This window comes from Parus major, chromosome 2, assembly GCF_001522545.3.
Source record: "Parus major isolate Abel chromosome 2, Parus_major1.1, whole genome shotgun sequence".
Lineage (NCBI taxonomy): Eukaryota > Metazoa > Chordata > Aves > Passeriformes > Paridae > Parus > Parus major.
The window spans coordinates 84,783,123-84,807,701 of record NC_031769.1 but is presented as its reverse complement, the minus strand read 5'-3'; the positions used below and the strand labels follow the sequence as shown (position 1 = coordinate 84,807,701).

Below are 24,579 nucleotides of genomic sequence, written 5' to 3'. Positions count from 1 at the left end.
GAGCTGAACTAGCAAAAAAATTTAAATTTTGATTTTACATTCATTGGGGCACAAAACAATTCTATTGAGAGAATTAAATCTATGAGATCTCTCTTTTTCTCTCTCCTCTTCCAATTAGACATAGTGTTTATTATATTAAATTGCACTATATTTATAACAAAATTGCACTTATGAGTAACTGGATGAGTAACTGCAAGTCCAATGAACCAACAGAAAAGTTAACAGACACAATTCATTTGTCCTGACTGCCCTTCCAGGACCATATGAAAATATTGATTACTAGTGGATAAACAGTCCTTCTTTAGAAACCACTTATTAAATAATCGAGGTGGGGGTTGTAAACAGCATAGGGTATAGATCTGCAGTCAATTTCTACTATACTTTGCAATTATTATGTAAGTGGTAACTTTGTCATTATGCTGGAGGGGAACCACAACTCAAAGTCCATAATTGAAAACAAAAGCCAAGAATGCTGCAAATACGTGATAGATAAAAATCCTGCAAGTGAAGCTTTGAAATTTAAGCTTATGTTGGATCTCTCAATCCCAGCATTAGGCTCCCCTCATTAGCTTTGACAAACAGTGGATTAAAGATTTCATCTGTTGGGCATATACAGTAAAGTTTTCATCAGTATTTTTTCAGTACTGAGATGGTCTAAATTGCAAAGCTACTCGTATACCTTCATGGCCCTGTGAGCTGTGGGAATCTAGCAGGGGTCCCTGCTAAGCAAAGGCAGCCATCTAAGCACAGGTGACAAAAACAGCTCTTAGTTTTGCGAGACGCCAAAGCAGAATACTGATTCCATAAAACAACAACAAGGCTTCCACAGCACAAGGGGTCCCACTGCAGAAATGCATGTAAGAGAACCTGAGTGTATAAAAGTATAACATGCCAAAGGCTAACTCAGGTATCCATGCTTCCCTCCCACTACAGCCTTGGCTGGAATTTAGCTTCAGGTGACACAAGTCAACTTGAGAACAGTGGTACATTTTGCATAAAACATTCAAGAGATTCTTTTCCCTGGTCATAGACCTTTTAGGTACACTATGGTCATCTTTCAAAGAGTGTAATCAAGTCATTCAGCAATTTCTACTTCAGAAAGATCAGCCCTGATTGCTAAACAACGGTGTCATGATGACAAGCTGACCCCGCTTTCGCCTGAATAGACATAGTGGTTGCTGAAATCTCAACAGGATGTGAAGAGAAAGGAATCCATGTTCATTACTAGCTATGGTTGATTTTCTACTGGGAGGGTTTTTGGTTGGCAAACCACTCTGCTGAGTTACCCTTTAACATATTCAGCTTCACATACTTCTGTCTTCTTTGATAGCATTTCATTTGTTTGAAAGCCTAAAAAAGTATAAAAAATGCAATAAATTTCATGTAAAGCCTATAGCAGTTGTTGGATGACTCTTATTATAAGCCTAAATGATGGCTTGTGACAAAATAAAAATTGCAATAATTGCAATACCAAATAGGGGTATTTACTTTTTCCAGAATTATCAGGTTCAATAGAAAAGTACAAACCAGAAGTTGCTTATTCTTACATTATGAATACTGAATAATACGATAGCATGATGAAAAAACACTAACAAAGGGGTAACAGACAACAGAAATACCTAATCACAAGAAAAAGCAGAATAAGGCATACATACAGGCATTAAATGTTCATTCAGTAGCCAAATGACCTCTACAATATATTTGAAAAAAGAACCTTGCGTTTGGTTAGTAAAACAATTATTGTAACTTACACAAGGACAGTCCACAGAAACTTACTGTTTAAGCCATTATTTCACTATAAAGAGCTCTTGGAAAAATAACATTTGAGAATTCAGTTGAGCTGCATATTAAGGCCATGCTCATGGCCCACTACTCCACCACAACCAATTCAAGATGATTCAAACTTGCAAGAAAAATGTCTCCTCTGACCCATATCTAGAAAACTTCAGTGGAGACAGCTAAGCAAGTGGGAATATCAGTCATTCACTACTGTGCTATGGAGACACACAGGAAAATACCAAAAGTACTTATTGTAAGATCTGAGTCAAAATTTTAGCCAGCACTGTGTCATCAAGAGCATGGGGAAAATATCCCCACCTTTGGCAACTGATCTGCTACAATCTTTTAAATAAGATTAAAATTAATTATTAGTTAAAATGTATTTGTGCAGAGAGCACCTTACATATCTAGAGTCTATCACCACATATGCCAACATAGTATGTTCCTTCAACAGTAAGTATTTTGCAAACAACTATCTTCCCACCATTCGTTTTCTGTGTGTCTCCCAAAAATGAAGGTAGCTCAAAAAACCTTGTTCTCAAATCCAAAGTCTAAAACGTTTAATATGATATTTTATTTAGGTTCCCATTTATAAGTTCCTTCTTTACCTTTTTCAGTTTAAATTATTTGAGCTGAATATATCAACTACTAAAAACACATACTACCATTAAAACAGTTCTTACTCATTAACATAATTTCAAATATCAATAACATTCTCACAGGAAACTTGACAGTTAGAAGACTGTTAAACTCATTAAAAGAAGTACATCCCAAAGGGAAGTCTCATTAACACCTTTCCTGTGTAAATGATAGGATCCAACATGCCAAAACCAGGGTGACTGCAGATTGCAGCATGGGTCATATTGTCAAATATCACCACTGTCTTGTATGCTGGATTTCTATTTTTAATCCAAATGTGGAATGGTCCACATTTAACAGTAACAGCCCTCTCCTTAGAGATGAGAAATGGATATAGATCCCTTTGGGCAATGGAAACTGAATGTTGATAAGAGCCCTACTAAAGAAAATCAACTGCTTAAGCAGGTAGTGACATGACTATCCTGAAAAACCCAGTAAAACTTTTCGTCCCAAAAACTTTTTCCAACAAGCATTCAACTAAATACTTTTAAACACATGGGGTTTACACTTGAGACAAAATAGTCCATCTAGATACAGATTTATTGCACTAACTGGACATTTTTAGTATATTGGACTAGCATACTAAAACCATGGCTTAAACACATTTCACCCAATATACAGTAAAAAGACAGTTTTCTTCACAGCAAATTTAGACACTTGCTGCTCTGACACTGATGAGACCATGATAAAATTTTTCCTCAGAATAAATAAAACAGTTGTCCCATACACCAGGGTGTAACCCATGAAGAGTAACAAAGCAGCTATCAATCACCAAAATCTGTCTCCTTGAGGAGGCTGACTCACAGTGACTCGCAAACCCGTATCAGTTTTAAGCTGAGCTTGTGCCTTCTGATATAGCACAGGCTCTAAAACTGAAAATCAGAGAGGGGATGGGTAAGAAGAGTGAGACATAACCACATAGCCTGCACTGCTACCCAGGTCTTTGCAATTGCCTAAACACCTCCATGTGTTTGTATAAACATTCTGTGTTTGGGAATTTGCACTCACCTACCTTCTCCACAGGGAGAACAAACTAAACACAGTAATTAGCTTCAATAGCATCTGATTAAGTAAATAGGGTTTTCCGTTTCCATTAGTAGCTCATAAAGGCAGACACTAATATGAGTGCTGCTCAGGCCATTGCCCAGTGGTGACAGCTTTACAGTCAAGCCAAAACTGGTTCCACTGCAACAGCAAACATGAGCCAAATTCCCTGGCAGGACAGGCACAACTGTGCTCTTACAGGCTATGGTAAGAACATTCAAACCAAATCACTCAGACATGCCCAAGCAGCTAATTAGAACTTTTCACAACAAATCCCATCAATATTTAATAGAGCTTTCCAAAAATAAACAAGGGGGTTGGTTTGCTAGAACAGATTCTCCTACAAAGTGTCTTGACATAACACCTATTCAAGCTACAAGTGACAAAGTGCAGTCCACAAAAGATACTAAATTTGGCTAGCAACCTGCTCATGATTGTGTTCTTGATTCTGGGCCAGAAAAGCTTTATAGACTTTATTTTCTTTCTTATCGTGTACCATCACCCTACTCCATCAGTCTTTGGCTGTCTCAAAAATCTGCCTTCAGAAATAACTTGAACCATACAACTTATTAGTAGCCACATGGAAATATAGCATGAAATCAGTCACTTTATTTAAACTGTCAAACATCCAGCTGGTTAAAAAGTACCACAGAAGCATGGTTTCAATAATAACCTCCTATGACTCACCTACGGAACACACTTCAGCCTTGAATTATTTTGAAGAAATGGGCAAATAATCAACATGAGAAAAAAATGGTAAGATTAATATTACTTTGATTGTATCTACATATACGTATACACACAAATGTACTTACAAAAGCAATCTTTTTACAGTAATTATTTGTAGATTACTTTCCCTTCTCTGATTTTAGCAACTAAACACAGAAACTGAGTAGCTGTCAGCCTTCATCCCATGATAGCTCCTTCAGAGGAATTCACTGAGGAAAAACGTTGTTTTTTCCCTTTTGAGCATTTCCTCAAGCCATATTTTATTAATTGGTGCTTAATTATCTCAGACATTTAGATTACTGTTTTTATTTCAAGAAATCTAATTTGGTGATGAACATGAAAGCGTATTTTTTGTCAATCTCCCTTGAAACTTCTTAAAATAACACTAGCTCATGATTATTTACAAGATAGTAAGATATTTCCCTCTTCTCAGCTGCATATATCTTCCTGAAAAATTTGTTGGAATATCAGTGACAAACCGTAATAACATAAAGGAAGTAAATATAGCTCAACTTACACTGCACTGAAAAATATTTCTAATCTCCTTTTTGTCACTCAAACCACACCTAGCTGTAATGATTTCCAAATGCTATGGTCTATTACTAGTGGCTTTCCCACAGAAGCAACATCAATCTAGAGAATGGGTTTAAGGCAAGGACATTCTTTCAACAGCCTACCAGAACTATCGAAGAATACTATAGTAGGTCATTTATTTGAGCTGTAACCATGTGAGCCAAATTCATCAAGTTAAGAAAATACCTTCTTCAAGCATTAAATCCTAGAAATCATGGGACAGCATTCTGCCTATGGCCTTTTTCAACTTCTGATTATGTCATGTTACCAACAGACTGCCAAAGCAGAGTGCAACTGATAGCACACGGCATGTCTGACTACAGCCTATTTATAGTCTGCAATTCAATCAGCACCCTTACAATGGCAAGGATTAAAGTCCAAGACAGCCACGTTGCTGTATATAGGCCAATGCAATTACATGTTGAAACACGTTGAGAGAACTTGGTGGCAAACTATAGTCAGTGATGGGAGGAGCAGCACCAGACAGGCAGCTGCTCCATGTAGTCGATGTCTTTACTGGCAGAGCACACACTCCCATCTCACCCATCTTTGTTAATAGACCACAAAAGAAAACATTAAAACAAATGACAGTTTTACTCCAATTCCTTTCAATATGATTTACCACTAATGAAAGACAAGAAAACATTTTGGCAATCTTGAAAATCAATATCCTTCTACCTTCATTGGCAGGTGTTCAAATGCCTTTAGCTTCAAAAACTCTGAGCAGCCCCCTTCTATCCTGCCTGAGAAGGCTGCCAATGAAGAGACAACTCTGTCCTCATTCTGGGTTTCCTGAACTCTTGTACCAAGGTAGCAGTTTCAACATTTGCAAGGATGCTTTTAAATATCTGTCTTTCGTAACACTGAAAAAAAAAAAAAACTAAGATTTTCAAGCCAATATATTTTTACACATTCAAGTGCTAACTCTTAATCTAAAATGTTACATTCTTGCTGTGTTTTTAATCTTCAGGAGTCACATTTTCAGGCTTTTCCCATCCAACTATACTGACATTTTTAAAAAAAATTAAGAAAAAGAGAACTTTGCTGCGTAACAGACAGGATCAAACTAAGGAGCTATAGGACTTAATGCTTTGAGACTATCAAAACAAAAACAGATGACACCACAAAGCAATGACTTATTCTCTAGGACATAGTTAAATGATTCATCCAACAGTAAAGACTTTCACACACTAAAACTACGGCAGACTACTAACAAGTGATGTGATGAAGCTTACGCCTGTGTTCCATTACCAGTTTCCCAGAACCATTAATCTTTTTCGATACAGCCCCTGAAAAGTAGCCTAAACAGTATCATCTTCCCTTTTATACAAATGACCATTTGGAAACACTTCCTTTAAACCCCTTGATGAGAGAGAGAAAAAGACTAAAAAGAACACATATATATTCTGAGGACTTTCAAGCTAAACACATATATAAATTATGGGCACATCTAATTAGCAAAGAAAGAATTCTGTACCTTGAGATTATTCTCTCCATTATAACAAGCTCCCAGATTTCAAACCTACTATTGGTGGTCATTTCTCCAAAGGGCACATTTTTGATTGCTGATAACTTCTCAGCAAGATGAAATGAAGGCACCAAAAAAACAGCAGTTTCAGAGTCTCTGAGTAACTCAAAGATATGGACACACCCTAGGCTTAACATAAATTCACACTGATAACAGGTGGCGTTTCCATCCACATTTCAAAACTAAACAAAAAAAAAAAAATTAAGAAGACAAAAAACCTAAAAGCATAATTCAGCAGCATCTGAACTGAGACACCCATCTTAAGTCTCAGAAATGATACTTCTTTAACTTCTAAAAGTTGAGGATTTTCTTCCACCACTTTTCCCCACAACTCACAGCTTTGTCAGAAAAATTACTCATTTTTCTTCTCAAAGCTCTGTCTAGAAGAAGCGTAACTACAGTAATGCACACATAAGGCAGAATAATGATCAGTAACCCCACCATACAGTAGCTGAAACAATACTGCAGACAAACTGACTTTTTAAATTTGGCTAAAAAAAAGACAGAGTTGAAAACAGCATCTAAACAAGAACACATTACTTTCTACAAGGCAAGTATAACAAATCTAAGCACATTACTTGCAGTTATTCAAGCTCACTTCTGTGCAAAAATAAAGGGAATATAACCGAGTAAAATAATGAGCAATACTACAGTATGAAGTGAAGCCTGTATATAAGACACTACTATATATATGTATATAAGACTAATGCTCAGGTCACAGGCAAACACAACTGTGGATACTAAACCCAGAAGAGTTGCATTTTTTTCTGCCTTATGTAGTCACGGACAAAAACACCTCATGTATTATAATCAAACCAGAACAAAAAAATTCACAGTAAGATGAGAGTCCTTCAGCTGTGACCAGCAATGATCATTGCAATACATTAATCATTTAGAATGCTCATACAGGATAAATCAGTCACATCTGTCTGAAATAAAATACACTGCTTTTCCACTTGTGAATGAAGCCCGCCTACCTTACCCATAGTCACTGGAGTTACAGGTCACTTGCATTTATAACTGCAACTTGAATCAACTAGTAGAATGGTAAAGTACTTGAAAAAGAATGATAAAAACTAAAATAACACAAGTAGAGACTGAAAAGCACAAACAGTGTAATATAGCAGCACCTTTTCTTCCTCGGTAACAGAATTTTCTAAAAAAAAAAAAAAAAAGTCTAATTTCAAATCACATTACAATTTCCTACAAAGATGCCTGAAGGAAGGGGTGTGATGAAATGTGCCTCATGAAGGGGACTTCTGAAATCCAGAAAGCCTTAGGACTAGAAGAGTTTCATAATGAGACATGTGAATCTGCATCTCCTTGGCATTCACCACTACAAAGCTTTGCGGTCTTTGCACCCTTTTGAAGGTGGCCAACTTTATCAAAAATAAGTAAACCCAAACCAAAACACAAAATGCAAATTCACTCTTTATAGACAACAGTCAGACAATGAGGTCCTTCCTGCCTGTGAGGCAGCGCAGCACAGAAAAATCTTATCATTTCAGGAATCTGAAACAGGTATCCTTAATTCTCTGCCTGGCAAATCTGGAAGGGTCTTCCATAACTGAGGCACTAAGACCTCCTATAAAGAGGACAGAGGATTCAAGATTTTCACAAGCCAAGTCCTTCACAATGCTAGAGCTGAAGGAGAAAATAACAACCCTTTGTGTGTGGAGTCAAAGGTCATGCTCCCGGGCCAACTGCTGCAGTATGGTAATAAACAGAGCATAGATATGTGGTTTTTTTCGATTTCTTCACTACCCGTCAAATGCCAAGTCTTTCCAAGTACTAGAAGTCTATTAATGTCTACCCCATAGCTAGAATGGGTTCATCACTGGCACTTGGAGAAAACTCAGAACTTTTATTCCACACTGAGAAAAAACAAGGCGCCATCTGGCATTTCACTAGCACAGCTGAGATTCCTGTTGGTTTCCTGATTGCATACTGAAAGAACTATTAAGTTCTTTCCTTGCAAGCCTTGCAGTAATGCAGTAAGACAGCAGACAGAATGTGCTTTTTCAACTAGCTTTACCTAGCATATGACACTTAGATAAGCAACCTGGCTGGCACAGCCATGAGAGCCACAAGTACCTTCTTTGCCAACCCTCAAGTCATGCCAGGTAGTTCACAGTGAACATGCAGAGAAACCCCACCAGACAGAGTCCAGGGACTTCACAACAAAGCCATCCAAAAAAAAAAAACAAACTAAACACAAAATCCACAGGCATCTCACCAGCAGCTGGAGTAGCTACTTTACCTCTGATGCTGCTACTTGTGGCTGAAATAGTATATTTACAATTCTAAAGAAAATACTTATTTTCTCAATTTCACTTACAAAGGCTGAAGGGCTCATTAGTAAATCTGAAGCAACTAGCTTCAAGGAAAAGCATTGAAATGTCCCTCATTTTTATTTTTCAACCAATTTCAAAGTTACTTAAAATTATCTTTTTAACTGGCATAGTCTGTAGCTTCTAGAAAAGACAACACAGAAACCAAGGTGAAAGTAAACAGGAAAATACAAGCGATCTGTAAGTGCATTTTATTCTAATATAATCATCCATGTTGTGTACAAGAGGAAAAGTATATTGCTTTACCTGTATCACTACAGTTAAAGAAATACAACTGCACAAGATACAGCTTACTACTTTTGTGGCTGATTAAAACAAAGTTTCAAGCCACACACAACCCTGCACTACTGCAGGTAACCACACATACCTGAGTCTATTTTTGTATTACAAAATTTATTTATGCAGCTTCTTATCATCCCCATACTAAAAGTTTAATTGCTAGTAAACACAAAACAACACTGTCTGTTTCATTTTTCCAAGTATATACACTTTGTCATAAAAACCCCTCTAGAATTACAACTAAAAGAAGATGAAGGTGCTTTTCCAGTCACCCCATCCTTTCTGCTCAGCCTAATGATAACAACCTTGTAAAATGATGACTCATATGACCAAAAGATTAATAATAATACGTTGTCCATATTTAATGATAGCAACTAGGCATGCACGATGAAAATTAGCAATTTTGCAGGATTTTGTGGAATAAAATAAATAAATATCCTCCTCACAAGAAAAATAGAGGGTCAATTGAGAAGTATGCCTGCTAAAGTCAAGCAGTCATACTGAAAGTAAAGGAATAGGTCTAAGCCCTTTTTCGTTTTAATTTTAAAGCATCCTTAAAATGCTGGGAATGACAGAATTACTTCTTTTTAACTGTTTGGAATTGTAAACTGCAATGCATTTTTGTGGTATATATGTGTTAAGCTGATGACGTGGACAGTGAACTTCAATAGTTTTGTACGCCAGATAGTTGCAGATGTTTCTAGGTAGCTGGGCCTACTGGAGAGCTCATTGCTACACTGCTATTGTCCCAACTTGTTCCACTGCTAAAAATATGTAACAATATTCCTTGCTGTCTTATTAATAGCTATAATACAATATAAAGTTAATAGTAATATAACAAAATTCAGGTTGTGTGGAAAGTGATGACAGAGGTGTAAGCAGCTGGCACTCTTCCCTCTGAGCTGGTAATGAAGTAGTATCTTAGCACATGGGTGCAGCCTACCAAAGCACTTACCAAAGGAACTGTGCAGCTCCAGACCACTTTGGGTCACTCAAAAATACAAAACACCTTTTGAAAAAGTAGAGGTACCAACCTGTCCTGGCTGAATTCCAGCCAGAGAAATGGACTGTAAAACCAAGTAGGGTTGCCATCAGTGATAATGTGATGGATGGGTGAGTTACAGCCCAGCTGCCTTGCATACATTTGCACAAAGGTTGTAATGCTCATTGTCACAACCCAGTGAGCAAGATCAGAGAGAAAGAAAAGTGATTCTCATTTAGACCCTAATTACTGGCAAGATAGGATAGCTGTGGATGCACTAGGAAGTGAAAACTCTTCTAAAACATTGTGAGAACTTTTGTTCTTATTTAGAGCGACACAGGAAGAAGAGGAGATTGCAACATGCCAAGTCCCACATCTCTGACTATTCCTTTACCAACACAGACATGAACTGCAGTCGTCCTAGTTTCTTGCTCAGTTAATCCACTAGTAATCTTCACACAAGAAGAAGCTGGATTAAATGAGGTATCTACAAACTGGTTTTGAGAGGAAAGCATCAACATTTGGAACTGCAACTACAAGATTTGTGGTAGGATAACATCAAGGTCAGACTTCTTAATTTGCTTTCTTTGACTAAGAACCTCCAGGAAACACAGAGTGATGTGAATTTCCAGAGGCTGCATCTGGCCAATCTGTGATTTAAAAATTAAGTGGAATCCTGAGAACTACCAGTACACTCATTCCTATCATTCTTGACATGAAGATCTACGAAGGCTCTTGAGCTATGATCAGCCAAACTCAGTGATTTGCAAGAGAGGTGTTCAAGTTGGGAATTGAATCTCTGGGATAGATCTGTACCCCTGCTTTTACAACACAGCTTTTAAGCCTAGATCAAACAACTGAACTGAACTTGTCCAAACCATAGCTTGTCAGAAGAACCTTGCAAGAACTTCAAAGTCATCTTACCTTAAACTGCCAGAGGTAAAGCCAGGCATTTGACAATTACTTTGTATCTATTCTGTGGATATTTCTTCTCCTTTGAAGGCCCACACTGAAGAAGACAGTAAGCTGTCAGAGACTGAGAAGCTCTTCACAGTTGTGCTTTAGGGCGGGTGTTTATACTCCCTCAGAAAAGTGTGCTTCATACAGGACTCTGATGCAGCTTGTGCTGTCAAGTCAAGAGACACAGCAGTATCCTACGCTGCTCTGCCCTCATAAATAATTCCCTATAAAATTCGAATACACAAGACTGCTATAGGGTCAATCTCTTGAAGCACAGGAATTTGTCTGACTAGAGTCAGAATGCCTTTGAAACCTTTTGGAAACAACCTTTGTGTTAAATCCCCTCTTCTCTCAAAATATGAAACAGGGTGATGTCCACCTGCCCCAGGGAGAATATGAAAGACCTACGTGTCTTGACAGCCCCCTCACCTAAAGTATTTCCCACTCCCCGGCAGTGACACTCACAGAAGATATCAGCCAGCTTACCTTAAGTGCAGGTTCATTTTCCCTGGGAAAATTATAATATTCCAGTTTCCACCTTCTATTCTTCAGCTCCCATTAACAACATAATGACTAATACAAAAATGTTCTCTTCAGAGAACAGCTCCTCTATTTACCAGTATCTCCGTCAGGATCAGAACTCAAACCATACTTTCTTCTTTTTCTGCCTAGAAATGGACCAAGTCATTATTACTTAATGCCAAGGAAACATAGGGAAGAGGAGCCAGAGGTTTACTGCTCTCAGAAAATCTGAGGCTGCTGCCAGGATATAGGCTGGCACAGAGTTCAATGCTAGAGCTGAGCTCCACGCTAGGACACAACCAGTGGAACTACTCCTGCTATCAGTTTACATCACACCATGCCTCAAAATGAGCCCTGGCTTTAATGTAGGGCTAAATCACAGCAGCTGAAGACAGAAATGTGGATGGCTTCTTTATGAATGAAACACCCAAATCCCTCTAGCGCTCACTGGATTTATTTGCTTACACCACTGTTTTCTGAATGACACTGTTCCTAATTACAAATTCTTCTAAGGGATTTAAAAGAAGTTATCTCCAGTTTTCTCAGAGAGAATAGGAGGTCAAAACAATTATCCTTATGGCACTATAACTCTCCTTTCCACCATCACCACCAGTACACCATTCGCATGAAAAGATTTTTTGTTGTTGTTTTCCATTGTTACACAAACTATTTCAATTATGTTTTCTTGATAAATTAGGCACTGTGACGTCCAATATTATTGTAAAAATGTATTTCTTACAGAGCTGCCCCAACACTGAACACTACTGTGGCATGTGAAAACAGACTATGGCAACATACTCAACATGCTGTAATTATGTGAATAAGTTATAATGAAGAAGATCTCTAAAAAAAGCACACCACTTGACATTGGTCATGTATATATAGCTGCTCTCCTGAGCGACCCTATGTCAGCAAGTTATAAGTATCAAGTAACTCAAAGCAATTCAAAACCAACAAACCCAATGTACCAAATTAGATTCAAAGAGCATTACTGGCACAGGGCCTGAGCCACAAATTTAGACCCAGTTCTCAATTTTCCCAAGGTTCACAAAAATGGGCAAAAGGGACATCTGAAGTCAGAGTTCAAACTAGATCCAGTTCTACTTCATACAACAGACAGTAAAAGTGACTTAAAATCCTTATAAACAATAAAAACAAAATTCAAAATGGCACCTTAGGCAGCCAAATCAATAAAGGAAAACCACAAAAACTCTGCAACGTGGCATAGTTACTCAGCAAGAATTTTTAGATGTGGTTAAAAATACTGTAACAGAACTTGTGGTACTTCATTGCATCGTCAACTAGGATGGTGTGTTATCATCTAGGACCAAATCATTCATAACCATGGAGGATGGCTGAAACAAGCATTCCTGATGGCAGTGCCCTGCCCCATGAGGCTCAGTGTGCATGCCAAACAGAACTGAGCACCACAACCCAATGAACAGCAAGCTGCTGTATCCAGAGATACGGATGCAGAAAAAAGTATGTGCACAGAGAGAAGCGAGGAAGAGAAGAGGGAGGAGGATACAATTAGGCACCCAATTCCAAGTGAAAGAAAGATTGCAGAGACTCTTCTTATCAGTTTTCCCTATCAACCAGCTTAGGTGCTCCACATCATTCAGCACAGTATAAAGACCATCCCAGACATTATTCTCCGAACCCAGTTTCTTAACTTCCCACCAAACCTGCACAAGGATCTAAAAACATTGCTGCTCAGAAGACAGTGTGTAGATCTAGACTTGCATCCAAACTCAAGTAAAATATTATGTTTAAAGAAAAGAAGCAGTAAAACCAACACGTGAAATTCAGTTGTACTTTCAAAGACCTAGAGTGAAGAAATTCTGCCCTTTAGAGTCAAGCTGAAACATCTGTTGGTTGGTTGGTTACAAAAAAGCTACTAATGACATACTATGACAGGTCCAAATGTCAAAGCATTTTTCATCTACTTTTTAAATGGTTTTCTTAATAATTGTTTATAATGTTTAACTTACAATGACTTTCAATATGTAAGTTGTTTTACTAACTACAAAAATACCACCACCATGACACTGTCATCTAATTTCAAGACAGCAATGGTGAAATCTGACCCCACTGAAGTGAGCTGGATTCCTGCTACTTACTTCATCCTATCAAGTACATCCCACAGCAACACATCATCTACAAGATGTGCAAATCATCCAGTGGTGTGAAGGCAACAAGTTGGCAGCTCTGTTCAGACAGTAAGTGAATGTTCACCTAAGTCAAAAGATGGAAATGGAAACTTAAAACTTGCTGAAAAAAACTTAGCACTGATCTGCTGGCAAAAAGTCCTCCAGTTTATAAAACTTCAGAAATTATTTAGACATTGGTGTTCCTATGGATTTCATCATCATCATCGTAGAAAGGCTTGGGTTGAAAGAGACCCTAAAGTTCCAACTCTCCTGCCGGGAGCAGGGACACCATTTGAGCTAAAAACTCCTAGGTCTGTTTCAAGATATTTAGCTCTAATCGGCTTGATGATAATAAATGGACCATCAATCCATTAGCTCACTAATTTTCAAAGTAATTAATCAATCAAACTTCAGATGTGTCAATGTGAACCGACACCTGAATTTCAACCTATGCTCTGCTTTGACAGCTGCATTCCTCTGGGATCAGAATTTGCCCTTATCTCTGGGTGAAATGGATCAAAATTCTTCTTAGTCAAATATGTGGTGATCTTCTATTGACCAGTGAATATGGTCTTGAGGAAAAGCTGCGGAAAGAATATGCTCACCTCCCAAAAAGAAACGAGAAGAAAGCAACACGAATCAGTTTATTCTAAAGAATTACAGGAACAAAGATGTAATGCCAAACACAGAAATGCTGCCCTAACTGCAAGTGCAAACATGGAACTATGCTTTCATTATAATGAATAATGGAAACAAGTCAAATCAACCAACACTTTTTTTTACCTTGTTGAAACCAAGAGATAGCCAAGACAAGTAATTAAGGAACTCTAGAAAGAATTCATTAATTACTCTGCAGACACACAGGTAACTGTAACCATGTAAGCAGATTTCAATGAGTCTGCCTACACCCTCACAACAGAAACAAAGTATTTGGAAGAGCCAGAACCTCAGATTAACAAATCACTGGGCCAGGACCTGCCTCTAGCAGAGCAGCTATCTTTGAATGGCCAGGTTTACAGCACCTCTAGGGACACAGGCCACCTCTCATCCAAAGTCTGCAAGTCCATTTTCCAAACATTAATTAAACTTGAGAAATGCTGCAGGCAAAAACACTGGGCAGGAGTTAAGCATATACAAGTGGCCATGGATTTTGGCTGGTTCCTAAGACACTAAACCAAGGTGGTGGTGGTGGTGTTAGTATAAAAAGCTATAAAAAACTGCCAGGGAAGAATTCAAAGCAAAGCAAAACGTAACACAGTGAAATATCCCTGAAAATGAGGTTGAACTAACTCTAAATTCAGATTTTTAACTATCTCTTTATTTACTTCATTAGGTGTCACAATCCATCCTGCCTTTCTTTTAATTAGCTGTAACTCAAAAAAAAAAAAAAAGCCTCCCATGAAAACAATGGGACCACTCTCTGAATTGGGGACGACTGAGCACATGAAAACAGAATTGACCCAGCGCACCAAGAGCTTCCAAAGTTTTTGTGCTTTAGGCAGAGCTCTGTTCACTGGATGCTGTATCCTTGGCAACTATTATGTGAGGAAACCGTTCTACAAATGCAAAACTTCTGTCTGCTCCGTGAGCTTTTCTCTGAAATACTTTTATGGGGTTTTGGATGTCCTTAAATCTAAGGGGACACACAGACCTTTGTCATCTTTCCGCAGGCTCCCATGAGCATAATATAAGTGATGTTACGAGAATATTTTCCTCCCACTTCATCACAGAGCAAATAAAAGTTTTACAACTTCTACTTTGTAGGGGAAAAAAAAATAAAAAAATAATTAAAAAGTGGGCATTTTTTCCTTTCTTCTTCAGTGCACTCTGCAGAGCTAATGTGCAGATACAAAGCAATAATGAAACGATATGATTATTATGTCAATCAGTGGCATTGCTTTGAAAACTAAAAGTTCAAGGATAATGCTCTAGTGCCTGATTTCAAGGGCAGGCTCCAGATGCCACCACATGCATTAAAAGAAGCATGCAAGAAGAGATAGGTAAGACTTGACAAGGGCCATGCTGCAGTTCTTCGCCAAGACAGACTAGCAGCACCGATTGTTACAAGGGCAGCAGACGCTGCTATTTTTACCAAAGCCCCGGCTGGAACTGCCTGGCTCATTAAACCTCAGCACGGCGAAGCCCGAGTCCTGCCGGCGCGACCGTGCTCGGCGCAGCCCGGCCGGCTCGACACATCACTTCAACCCGCAGTATCCCCAGATACCCAGACAACGCTACCCGAAGGACAGACACCGAGTACTTGATACCCAGCTTGGGATTTGGTTTGATGAGGTTTTTGTTCTCCTGGGGAAAGCGTGAGGCAGCTACAGCTGAAGTAGAAGCGGTAGCTGCCCTTGAGGGCGTTTGAGAACGCAGGAGAGCAGCAGAGGGAACCCCTCCGCCGTCCCCCGGGGCCTCTCCTCAGGACTTACGGAGATGCCGATACTACCGGGGTGAGGGATAGCGGAGGCACGGGAGCCGGCGGGGCAGCCCCACTGCCGGGCGCGGAGCCCGGGTTGCGCCCCGCAGGGGCCGGGGGCCGCCCGCCGGCCTCTGCTTCCCGGTGCCGGGCTCTTGCGGAGAGGCCGCTGTCCTTCGCCCGACGCCCCCCGACTCGCATGCCCCTGCCCTCCCCCGGTACCTTCTGCGGGGCGCGGAGGAGGCGGTGCACCCCGGCCAGCTGGGTGGCGAGCGGGATGTCCTCCCGGAAGGTGTAGAGCGGCGGCCGGGTGGGCTCGGGGAAGTTGGTGCTGTTGAAGGGGTCGGTGTCATCCAGCAGCTGCACCCGGCACACCAGCGTGGCCATGGCGCATCCATGCACCGCCGCGGCCGGGCGCGGGCGGGGAGCGGCACCCCCAAGTCACCGGCACCGCGGTGCTGCCTGCGCGCCCGCCGCCGGCTGCGAGCGGCACTCCCCTCCCCGGCGCAGCCTGGCCGGCAGCCGGCAGCCTCTCCCCCCGGCTCCCGAGCGAGCGCCGGCCGCCTCACAGCCGCCGCGCCTCGGGGAGGCGGCCCATAGCCCCTTCCCCGCCGGGATCCACGAGTGCGAGCGCGCTTCAGGCCGAGCACGGAGGAGGCGGCGCCGGAGTCTCGGGGCGCGGGCAGAGCGGCAGCAGCGGCGGCGGCGGTGGCGGCGGCAGCAGCAGCAGCTCCCCCATTCCCGGCCGCTGCGCGCCGAGCGGGCAGCGGGAATGCCGCGGCCGGCACGCGAGCCGCCAGCGCCGCGCGCGGGGCCCGCAGCGCCCCCTCGCGGCCGCGCGCCGCCGCCCCGCCTCCCCCGACCCGAGGAGACCTCCCCGCGGCCGAGCGGGAACGGAGAGCGGCCGGGACAGCCCCCGCCTCACCGCCCGGCCCGCCGCACCCAGACACTCACGGACAGCGGCCGGGACAGCCCCCGCCTCACCGCCCGGCCCGCCGCACCCAGACACTCACGGACAGCGGCGAGAGGGGCCCCCAGCCCCGCCCGCTGCATCACCCCTGGCTCCCGGCGAAAGGGCGCGTGTACTGAGCTCCGTCTCGCTGCCACAAACGTCCCAGATGTCCCGAATCTTCAGTGTAATATTTACCGCCTTCCAAGCAGAAGCTTCAAAAAGCACCTGTTAAAAAAAAACAAAAACAAAAACAAAAGGGTTTTAGAAGTTGACCTGAAACGTGGGTATTCGACGCGAGATCGTTCATCTGTACTTTTACAAAGTTGTTTCTGCCCATTAGGGTTTTGCGAACGAACGGGGCTCGTTTGGCTGCCCAGAGCACACTCTGGGAAGAGTATGGCAGACTTTCCATCCCGGACAGGAGACTGCCTGTCTTTGCATCTCGGCTCTCTCCTGCCTTAGGCCTGCACGTTCTTTCTGTCAGGGCAAAATGGGGACAAAGTGCCAAGGCCCTGGGTGGGCGCAGGGCAGAGCGCTGTGCTCTTCGAGGTGAATCCATTGTGTGCTCTGTTACCCTGCCCGCGACCTCATCGCTGGGGCCTCAGGATGCACACCCTGGTCTTCACTCTTGCGGTGCAGGAGAAGAGCCATGAAATAAGTCACAGGTGAAGTACAGAGAACAAAGGGTCTCACCTGTGGGAGTGGCTGCATTCGCAGAGGCTACGCATCTGCCTAAGGGGATGCACTGCGCTTTAAAGCCGTGGTTTATAACCTTTCATCCTTCACAGACAGAGCTGTGGGACAGACCTGTAGCACTGTGAGAACTGGGGGATTTACCACAGAAATGTGTCTTAGGCAAGAAAGTATGACCTCTAGATCATAGTGTTTGCATGAAGCAACAGTTTCCTCCCAGAATGATTACTGGTTTGGGAATATTTGTCAGAACTGAGACAAAAGGGGATTTCTGTCCACACATCCTTCTGTTTCTGTTATTCTTGGGACTAACTTGTCATGGTTCAGCTTTGCCAGCAGTAATGCATATTTTCAGAAAAGAGAAGTTAGTTGTATGTGGTTGTGATTTTTGCATCTAATTAATTTAAAATTCCTATTTTGCAAAGAAATCTGTTTTCACATCTCCTTTAGTAACAGGAAGTAAGTTTCTAGATAAAACAGTTCTGCTGTATATCTGTCTGCTTATTTATGTTATATATTTTTGTCACAATGTGAAGTGAAGGTTAAACAGGATATTTTGGTTTTCTAAAACATAATTTATTAAATTGCCATTCAACTTCCATTTTTACAAAGCAAATTTCTGCATTTGTTGCTAATCAGTGGTTAATATGAGATGGCATAATGTCGCCATCCTTGCTATTCATTGGACTAACCCTGATTTTTTGTAAATTAATATTTGGCACTTGCCTCATTGAAGAGGCATTAATACTTGGAGGGCAATTTTACATAAGTCATGGAAGCAAAGATTTTGTATAGAATCTATGTGACAGATCATCTTATTTTTCCTCCAGCACTGGAAAATTAAAACAAAGGATCGCTGCAATCCTTGGAGCTAACAGAGATTGTATAACTCTGAGGCTCACCATCTAGCCACAGACTCTAAATCCCATGAGGAAGAATTAAACCTTGTATGTTATGACCTTCAACTGGATTTCCAAATACAAGGTGGCCTGTTGAGATACGTTTTATGACCAGGAATGAGGGGAAATAGAGTAGTACAATCATGAAAGCATCCTGAGTTACCCCTGAGAGCTTTGAAGTGGTCATTTTCTTAATTGTGAACACCCCCAAACCAATATATACCTATGAATTTCAAAATCTGGGTTTTACTTGAATTTTAAATCAATTTATACAGGTAGAAAGAGAAAACAAATCTGCTGGATAAAACAGAATAACATTACAAGACCAGTAAGCGTGAGTGTAGAGGGAGAGATATACACCTAAATTCTACATTTGAATGTTTTCCCACCTTTCTACATATTCTTCAGAGGCCTTCTGAATCTGCAGTCTCGTTTTATCAGCCTGAGCCAAGACTGTACATAGTTTGCTCCCTCCCCTTCCAGTCACCAGTTTATGCTTCTGCTGCACAAAGCTGTACCTTTGAAAAGTCATTTCCTCACACACTGCCTGCTTTTGCAGCAAAAGTGCCCTCTCTCCTCTCTCTTCTCTCTCCAGGTTTTATTTATTCAATGCAGCAGCTAGACCAAGGCAAGCAGCCTGACTTTCCTTCTCACTGTTCCACTACAGCCTTTTAAATGAATGTGAGATGGCTTTTGAAGGACCTTAACACACAGCCAAATGCAAACAAAGAGTCAGGTACTGCCTGTTAAAAGTACGTGGCATGAAGCACTGTGGGCATTGCATCTGGAAAGACAGAGACATGACAAGAACAGCACCAGTGGTTGCCTCAGCCCATTCCCTGTTGTCAAAGGTAAGGCCTTCCTTAGAGAGAGGGGGAGAGAGCATTTACTTCAGTCGTGTTGGAAACATCAGGGCTCAGGAGCTCTGAGGAACTGTCAGCAAAGGTCAGGCTGTATCCCTTGTGCCTTCAGTGGTACCATGGTCTAGTCAGTCCCATTCCTGGAGGGGGCAACTGGGATGGGTTGTGTTACTTGCTGATCTTGGGGTCTCCAAGGAGCATCTTGCACACCCTTTCCATGAAAACAAAGCTTGCACACTATTGAGTAAAGTTCAGTTTCAAGGTCCCAAGTTTGTTTTTTGTTTTGTTTTGTTGTTTTGTTTTGTTGTTTTGGGTTTTTTTTGTTTTTTTGTTTGTTTGTTTGTTTTGTTTTTCACAAAATCATAAAGGGAGAATACATGCCTGTATTTGTCAGGAATGAAACACAACTTAGGAGTTTTCATTTAAGGCTGATTTATTCATCTTAACTCATCCCATTACTGGCATTTCTTAGAAATGCATTTTTGAATGATTTAAGATGGTCTGTCAAGCTTAAATTTGAATTTCATTATTGTTGAAACCTCAATGTTAAAATAACATAGGGTTTTTTGCATTTAATTTCCTCTTTTTTATTAAAAAATAAAAAATATATATTTGAGGGAAAGTTATTGAAAGCATATTCTTTAACCCAAAGACCACCCAGACACAATGTAAATGTGTATTTAAACAGTTTTAAAAAATGATACTAGGTATCAAAGCAATTGGAAGAGCTCCACTGGAGTACTATTTTTTCTAGTATATCATCCTGTCAATACAGGTCTAGATGCATGATAGTGAGATCGAATTCTAAGTATGTGAAGTGGCCAGTCCTTTGACTTTATCTCTTTCTTTTGGACAAATTAAATTGCTTTCCAAATTTCATTGTTTGAACTTAAGCCAATTTTAGTTATGGGAGAACAAAAGCAATTTTAACTTCCATGATTTATTCACTTAACATTAATAAAGCTGAAAAAATAGCAGTCTGTTTGGTAATGGTAATCAAAATGGGCTTGCAAACCACTGGAATTAAAGTATGGTAATGGAAGTGCTGACAGATCCCATACTGTAGTGATGGGAATAGTGTTTCTGCCTTATCCACACTATAATCTGTAAATAACGCTTCGTTCTCAGTGAAGTGTGGAGAATGATTTATTGTCATTGTTAGCATGGACAGGCGAATAATCTGACACACTTCTCAAAATAATGGTGTGTAAGTGAAATCCAGTCTGTCACAGGACCAAAAAATGTACTGTGGAGTTTGGCCTTTGTCATCCAAGGATCTCAAAGTGCTCAGCTACCATTAAATGTTGCCTTCTTATTGCCACTCTGCAGATGGGGGAACTAGGAAACTGACAAATTAGGGATACAATAATAATATATTTTTGTTGTTTGTTTATTTGTTTTTTAACAGATTGCAGTGGAACCTGAACTGGATGTCATCTGACTCTATCACAGAAAACATCCGCAGAAAAGCCCATGGTAACAAAAACTTTGGTAGCTAAGGACTTGTAATAGTCCCAAAGTTCATCAGTGGTCTTCATCAAGCTTGAATTGCAGAATCACACATTCCAGTTCTGTTGAGTCGTACTGAAAATTATTTTTCTGTGGTGGCTGGCTAATACTTTATATGAAGTAATACTGTATGCTATTAACACTGACTAATACTGCAGTCTGGTGATGAGACTTAAGGTTCACAATTCCAAAGTCACTCCATATTCAAAGATAATGCACAGATCTGTGAAAACCAAGCTCTGGATCCATGTATCATACCCACCCCAGGAAATAATCTGTTAGATGTTCTGGTGGTGATCCCACAGATCACCTTCTGTGCAAGGTCTTCACTTAAGGCAGCCAGGTCTTAAAGATGAATGATATTGCTGAAATGGCTGAAAAGTTTTGAAAGGTTTCTATGATGTGCACACTTCTCAGTGCCATTTGTAATAGTCTTTGGTTACACAAGCACACTTGTGGTCTCCTAAATGATCCTGCCTTTTTTGGCACAATGACCAGGGGGCTTAATTCATGCATGGAGGTATTTTACTTCACCTTCACTGTTTGATGCTCAAGGCCTCCTGCCATATCCATTGCACGCTACCTAAACCCTATTCTGATGACTGAACTAATTTCCTCAAGAGATTTGCTCCAGTGCTCGGTACTAAAATAGACGATTGCTTTTTAACTATTTATTAATTTATTTTCATGGCACTCCTGTGCAGAGAGAAGGTCATTATTCCCTGCTTTGATGGTTGGAGTGTTACCAGACAAAATGTAGTCAAAAGTAACCACTGCCATTGGCTCTTCAGTTCTGGGCTGCCTACAACCAGATTTCAAAACTTCTAGAAACAGAATGTTTTGGAAGTGCAGCTGAGAATGCACAGACGAGGAGGAAACACATGCAGTGAGACTCTGAAAAAATTACTGTAAGTGATTTTAACTATGCACTGTAATTTTATCATGGCAGCATTTATGGGGCTTAATCATGGCTTAACCTTACCTGAGTCCAAACCTCTGGATTCATTCACTTTAAGTGACTGAACAAGTGAGGTGGTGAGCTTGCAGAAAACAATATTCTCTGCCACTCAGCCACAATTCTTTCTCAGAAAGAAAACATGTATATCATATGAAGTTGTAAAGTAAACTTTATTCTGAAGATACTTTACACCTGTGTAAGCCTGTATATCTATGTGCAGAAACGTTTCTTCAGATTCCAAAGAAAATGCTTACTACTGTTTACTCTTAGTAACTATACATCAAACGTCCAGCCAAGGGCCATCCATGCTTTATCAAATTCTAAATAACTATAATTGTTCAAGCTCTCAAGCCCTATGGATATCAGTAAGGTCACAAACATGTCTAAGGTGTATAAGGACATAAGTGTGAAACAATGAGAAAAAATAAGCATCACTTAAGAGCTACTTCTGCTTGTGGGGTCTTTGCCATCTGTAATGTTGCAGGGCTGAAACCACACATGATTTTTGAAATGGTGACTGATTCTCCAGAGCTGACCATCAAAATCAGAGAAAAACACAATCTTCAAATCAAAGTACTCATTTTGTCACCTAGCTATGTCTTTTATAGATTTTCTGGCCATTTTCCATTTTCCATTAAAAAATCAGAGGCATGTAGATTCTTCCAGGTGACATTAATGTTGCTTCTTTCTGGGAATTGTCTAATGAAGATTAAGCAGAGGAAGTAGCACTGCAAGGTGTAGAGTGAGGGGTCCCAGGAGAGACTTCAGAGCCTATAGATAATGCTCAGATGGAGAGAGCCTGCTCAGTTGGGCCACAGAAGAGCTGGGAAGAAAACCTGCTAGGGAGCAGAGGGGAAGCCACAGAGTTTGCTGCTACGTAGAAAGTTAGTGAAATGACTGAAAACTGGAAGCCAGCTCTGATTTAACCCTGCCAGTGCATTGCAAGAGGAATTGCGAGGAATTTACAAGCATTTTCTGCTCTGAGCTTCTCACTTTGAGTTTACTGCAAATATATATACTGCCTGTATTCTAACACAGTCTGGCTCTAGAATGGAAAAGCCACTTGATCCACTTTAGAAAGTTCACTTTGTGGGAGGGGGTTGGTAGAGCTTGCCTCACTTCATCTCTTCCTCATTCCATGATGCATGCTGTACAGTAAAGGAGAGCAACAGAGTGGTGACAAGGGCTTCTGAGCTTTGCCTTCAGAGAGGATATGAGGCAAAAGCTATTTCCAGAAGCAAGGTGAGACTATGATGGACCAGTTGTCCATCCTAGTATGGCAAATTCTGTAAGGACCTCCAAAACTTCCAGTAATTTCCTGCCCAGTAGCTAGTTAAAAACATAAGGTGTTTTTTTTGGCTCAGCAATGGATGTTGATTATTTCTTTTCAGTGGGTTAAAAAATAAAGCACAGTCATTTTTCTCCATTATAAAAGAGCACCTGAACTGAAAAAAAACCCACTTGCACCAGTGAGAATGGTTGTTAATGCACTTCTTATTCTTTGACACATGGATTCTAAAATAACCTGACATTAGTTTTATCAAATATAATGTTGTCTTGCTAGTGTAATATCTTACAAAAACTCAATTAATCAGTCTTTCTTGGAAAATGGGAAGACACTGCCATAGATGATATTACTTAGCAAGCGAATTATATTTTCACGTGTAATTTGTGTTACTGCTGTTTTATTTTTTTTTCCTGAAGCAGAAAAGCTCATGTTTCACACACATTTGTAGAGAAAGCCTCTATCATTACAGGACTAAGGAGAAGAAGGAAACAGGGATAAAGTAACCTGCTTACAGACGTGCTGTAGCTGTGGTGACCTTTTTTGCATTTTCAGCTCAATAGAAACAAGTACCAGACAAAAGCAGTGCAGACATTTAACAGACAGCAGCCAGGAATGTGGTGACCATTTGCTGGCACATGACCATAACTGAGCTCTACTGAAAAACTGTCAACCCAATTCATTTTTAAAAGTATTCTCTGAGATAAAAATAGCATCTCCTTGAGTAAAACAGTACATTGTGGTTTGAAATCTGGGCATCTGAAATTTGTTTGAAAAGTGTTTATGGAAAAAAAAACAAACAAACCCACAAATACTTGGTGTGCTTGATAGTTTATCAGTCCCTTTGTCAACAAATTAGTTTCTGCAGCTTTAAGACTTGTCTTCATAGTCAGACATCTGCACCTTAAGTTAGTTAGCTGCTAATTAAGATATTGCTTAAAATATATTTTCCCCAGTCAGTGTGTACAAATACAACAAGTGTATTCCAGGACTGGACCAAGAATAAATATTTGTGGTTTGATGAAAACATAGGGGAGTGTTCATATCAACTTTTATAAACAAGTGAAGTGACTGTAGATAACCCAGCATTATTTATTTTGACGTAAAGGGTCCTATGCTGATATAAACATCCTCAATGCAAAATTACTTGTGACTGGTTTTGTAAGCACAAGATCAAAAACAAATTTCTGGGGACAGTTAAAACAGGAGAATATTAGTCTTAGTCACCATTATCACCCCCACCCAGGATGAAGAGCAAGAGACTTTATATTAAGAAATTGCAAGATAATTTGTACATACTTTTTAATGATAAACACTGTTTGGCAGATGATTTTGTATATTCCACAAGAGTTTTGGTTTCAAATATTCTTCTTTCATTTATATTTTCTAGGTTCATATGTTCCCATAATTATAACCAATCCCTCCATTCTTGAATGCAGGAATATACTTGACCTCACTGCAATTTTAC

At 40.5% G+C, this 24,579-nt stretch overlaps 1 protein-coding gene across 5 annotated transcripts in view; it reads right to left on the bottom strand.

The window, feature by feature from the left end:
• The window catches only part of FHOD3 (formin homology 2 domain containing 3), a 373,706-nt gene extending 357,006 nt beyond the window's left edge, over positions 1-16,700 (bottom strand). For 4 of the 5 annotated variants that reach the window (XM_033512166.1, XM_015619233.3, XM_033512168.1 and 1 more), the window contains exon 1: positions 16,178-16,699. In XM_033512166.1, coding sequence (XP_033368057.1) covers positions 16,178-16,342 — 165 coding nt within the window. In that variant the 5' untranslated portion in view covers positions 16,343-16,699. Of the gene's footprint in view, positions 1-16,177 lie in introns of all 5 variants that reach the window. The other variant, XM_033512167.1, reaches the window with a different exon arrangement.
• Positions 16,701-24,579: the final 7,879 nt, after the last annotated feature.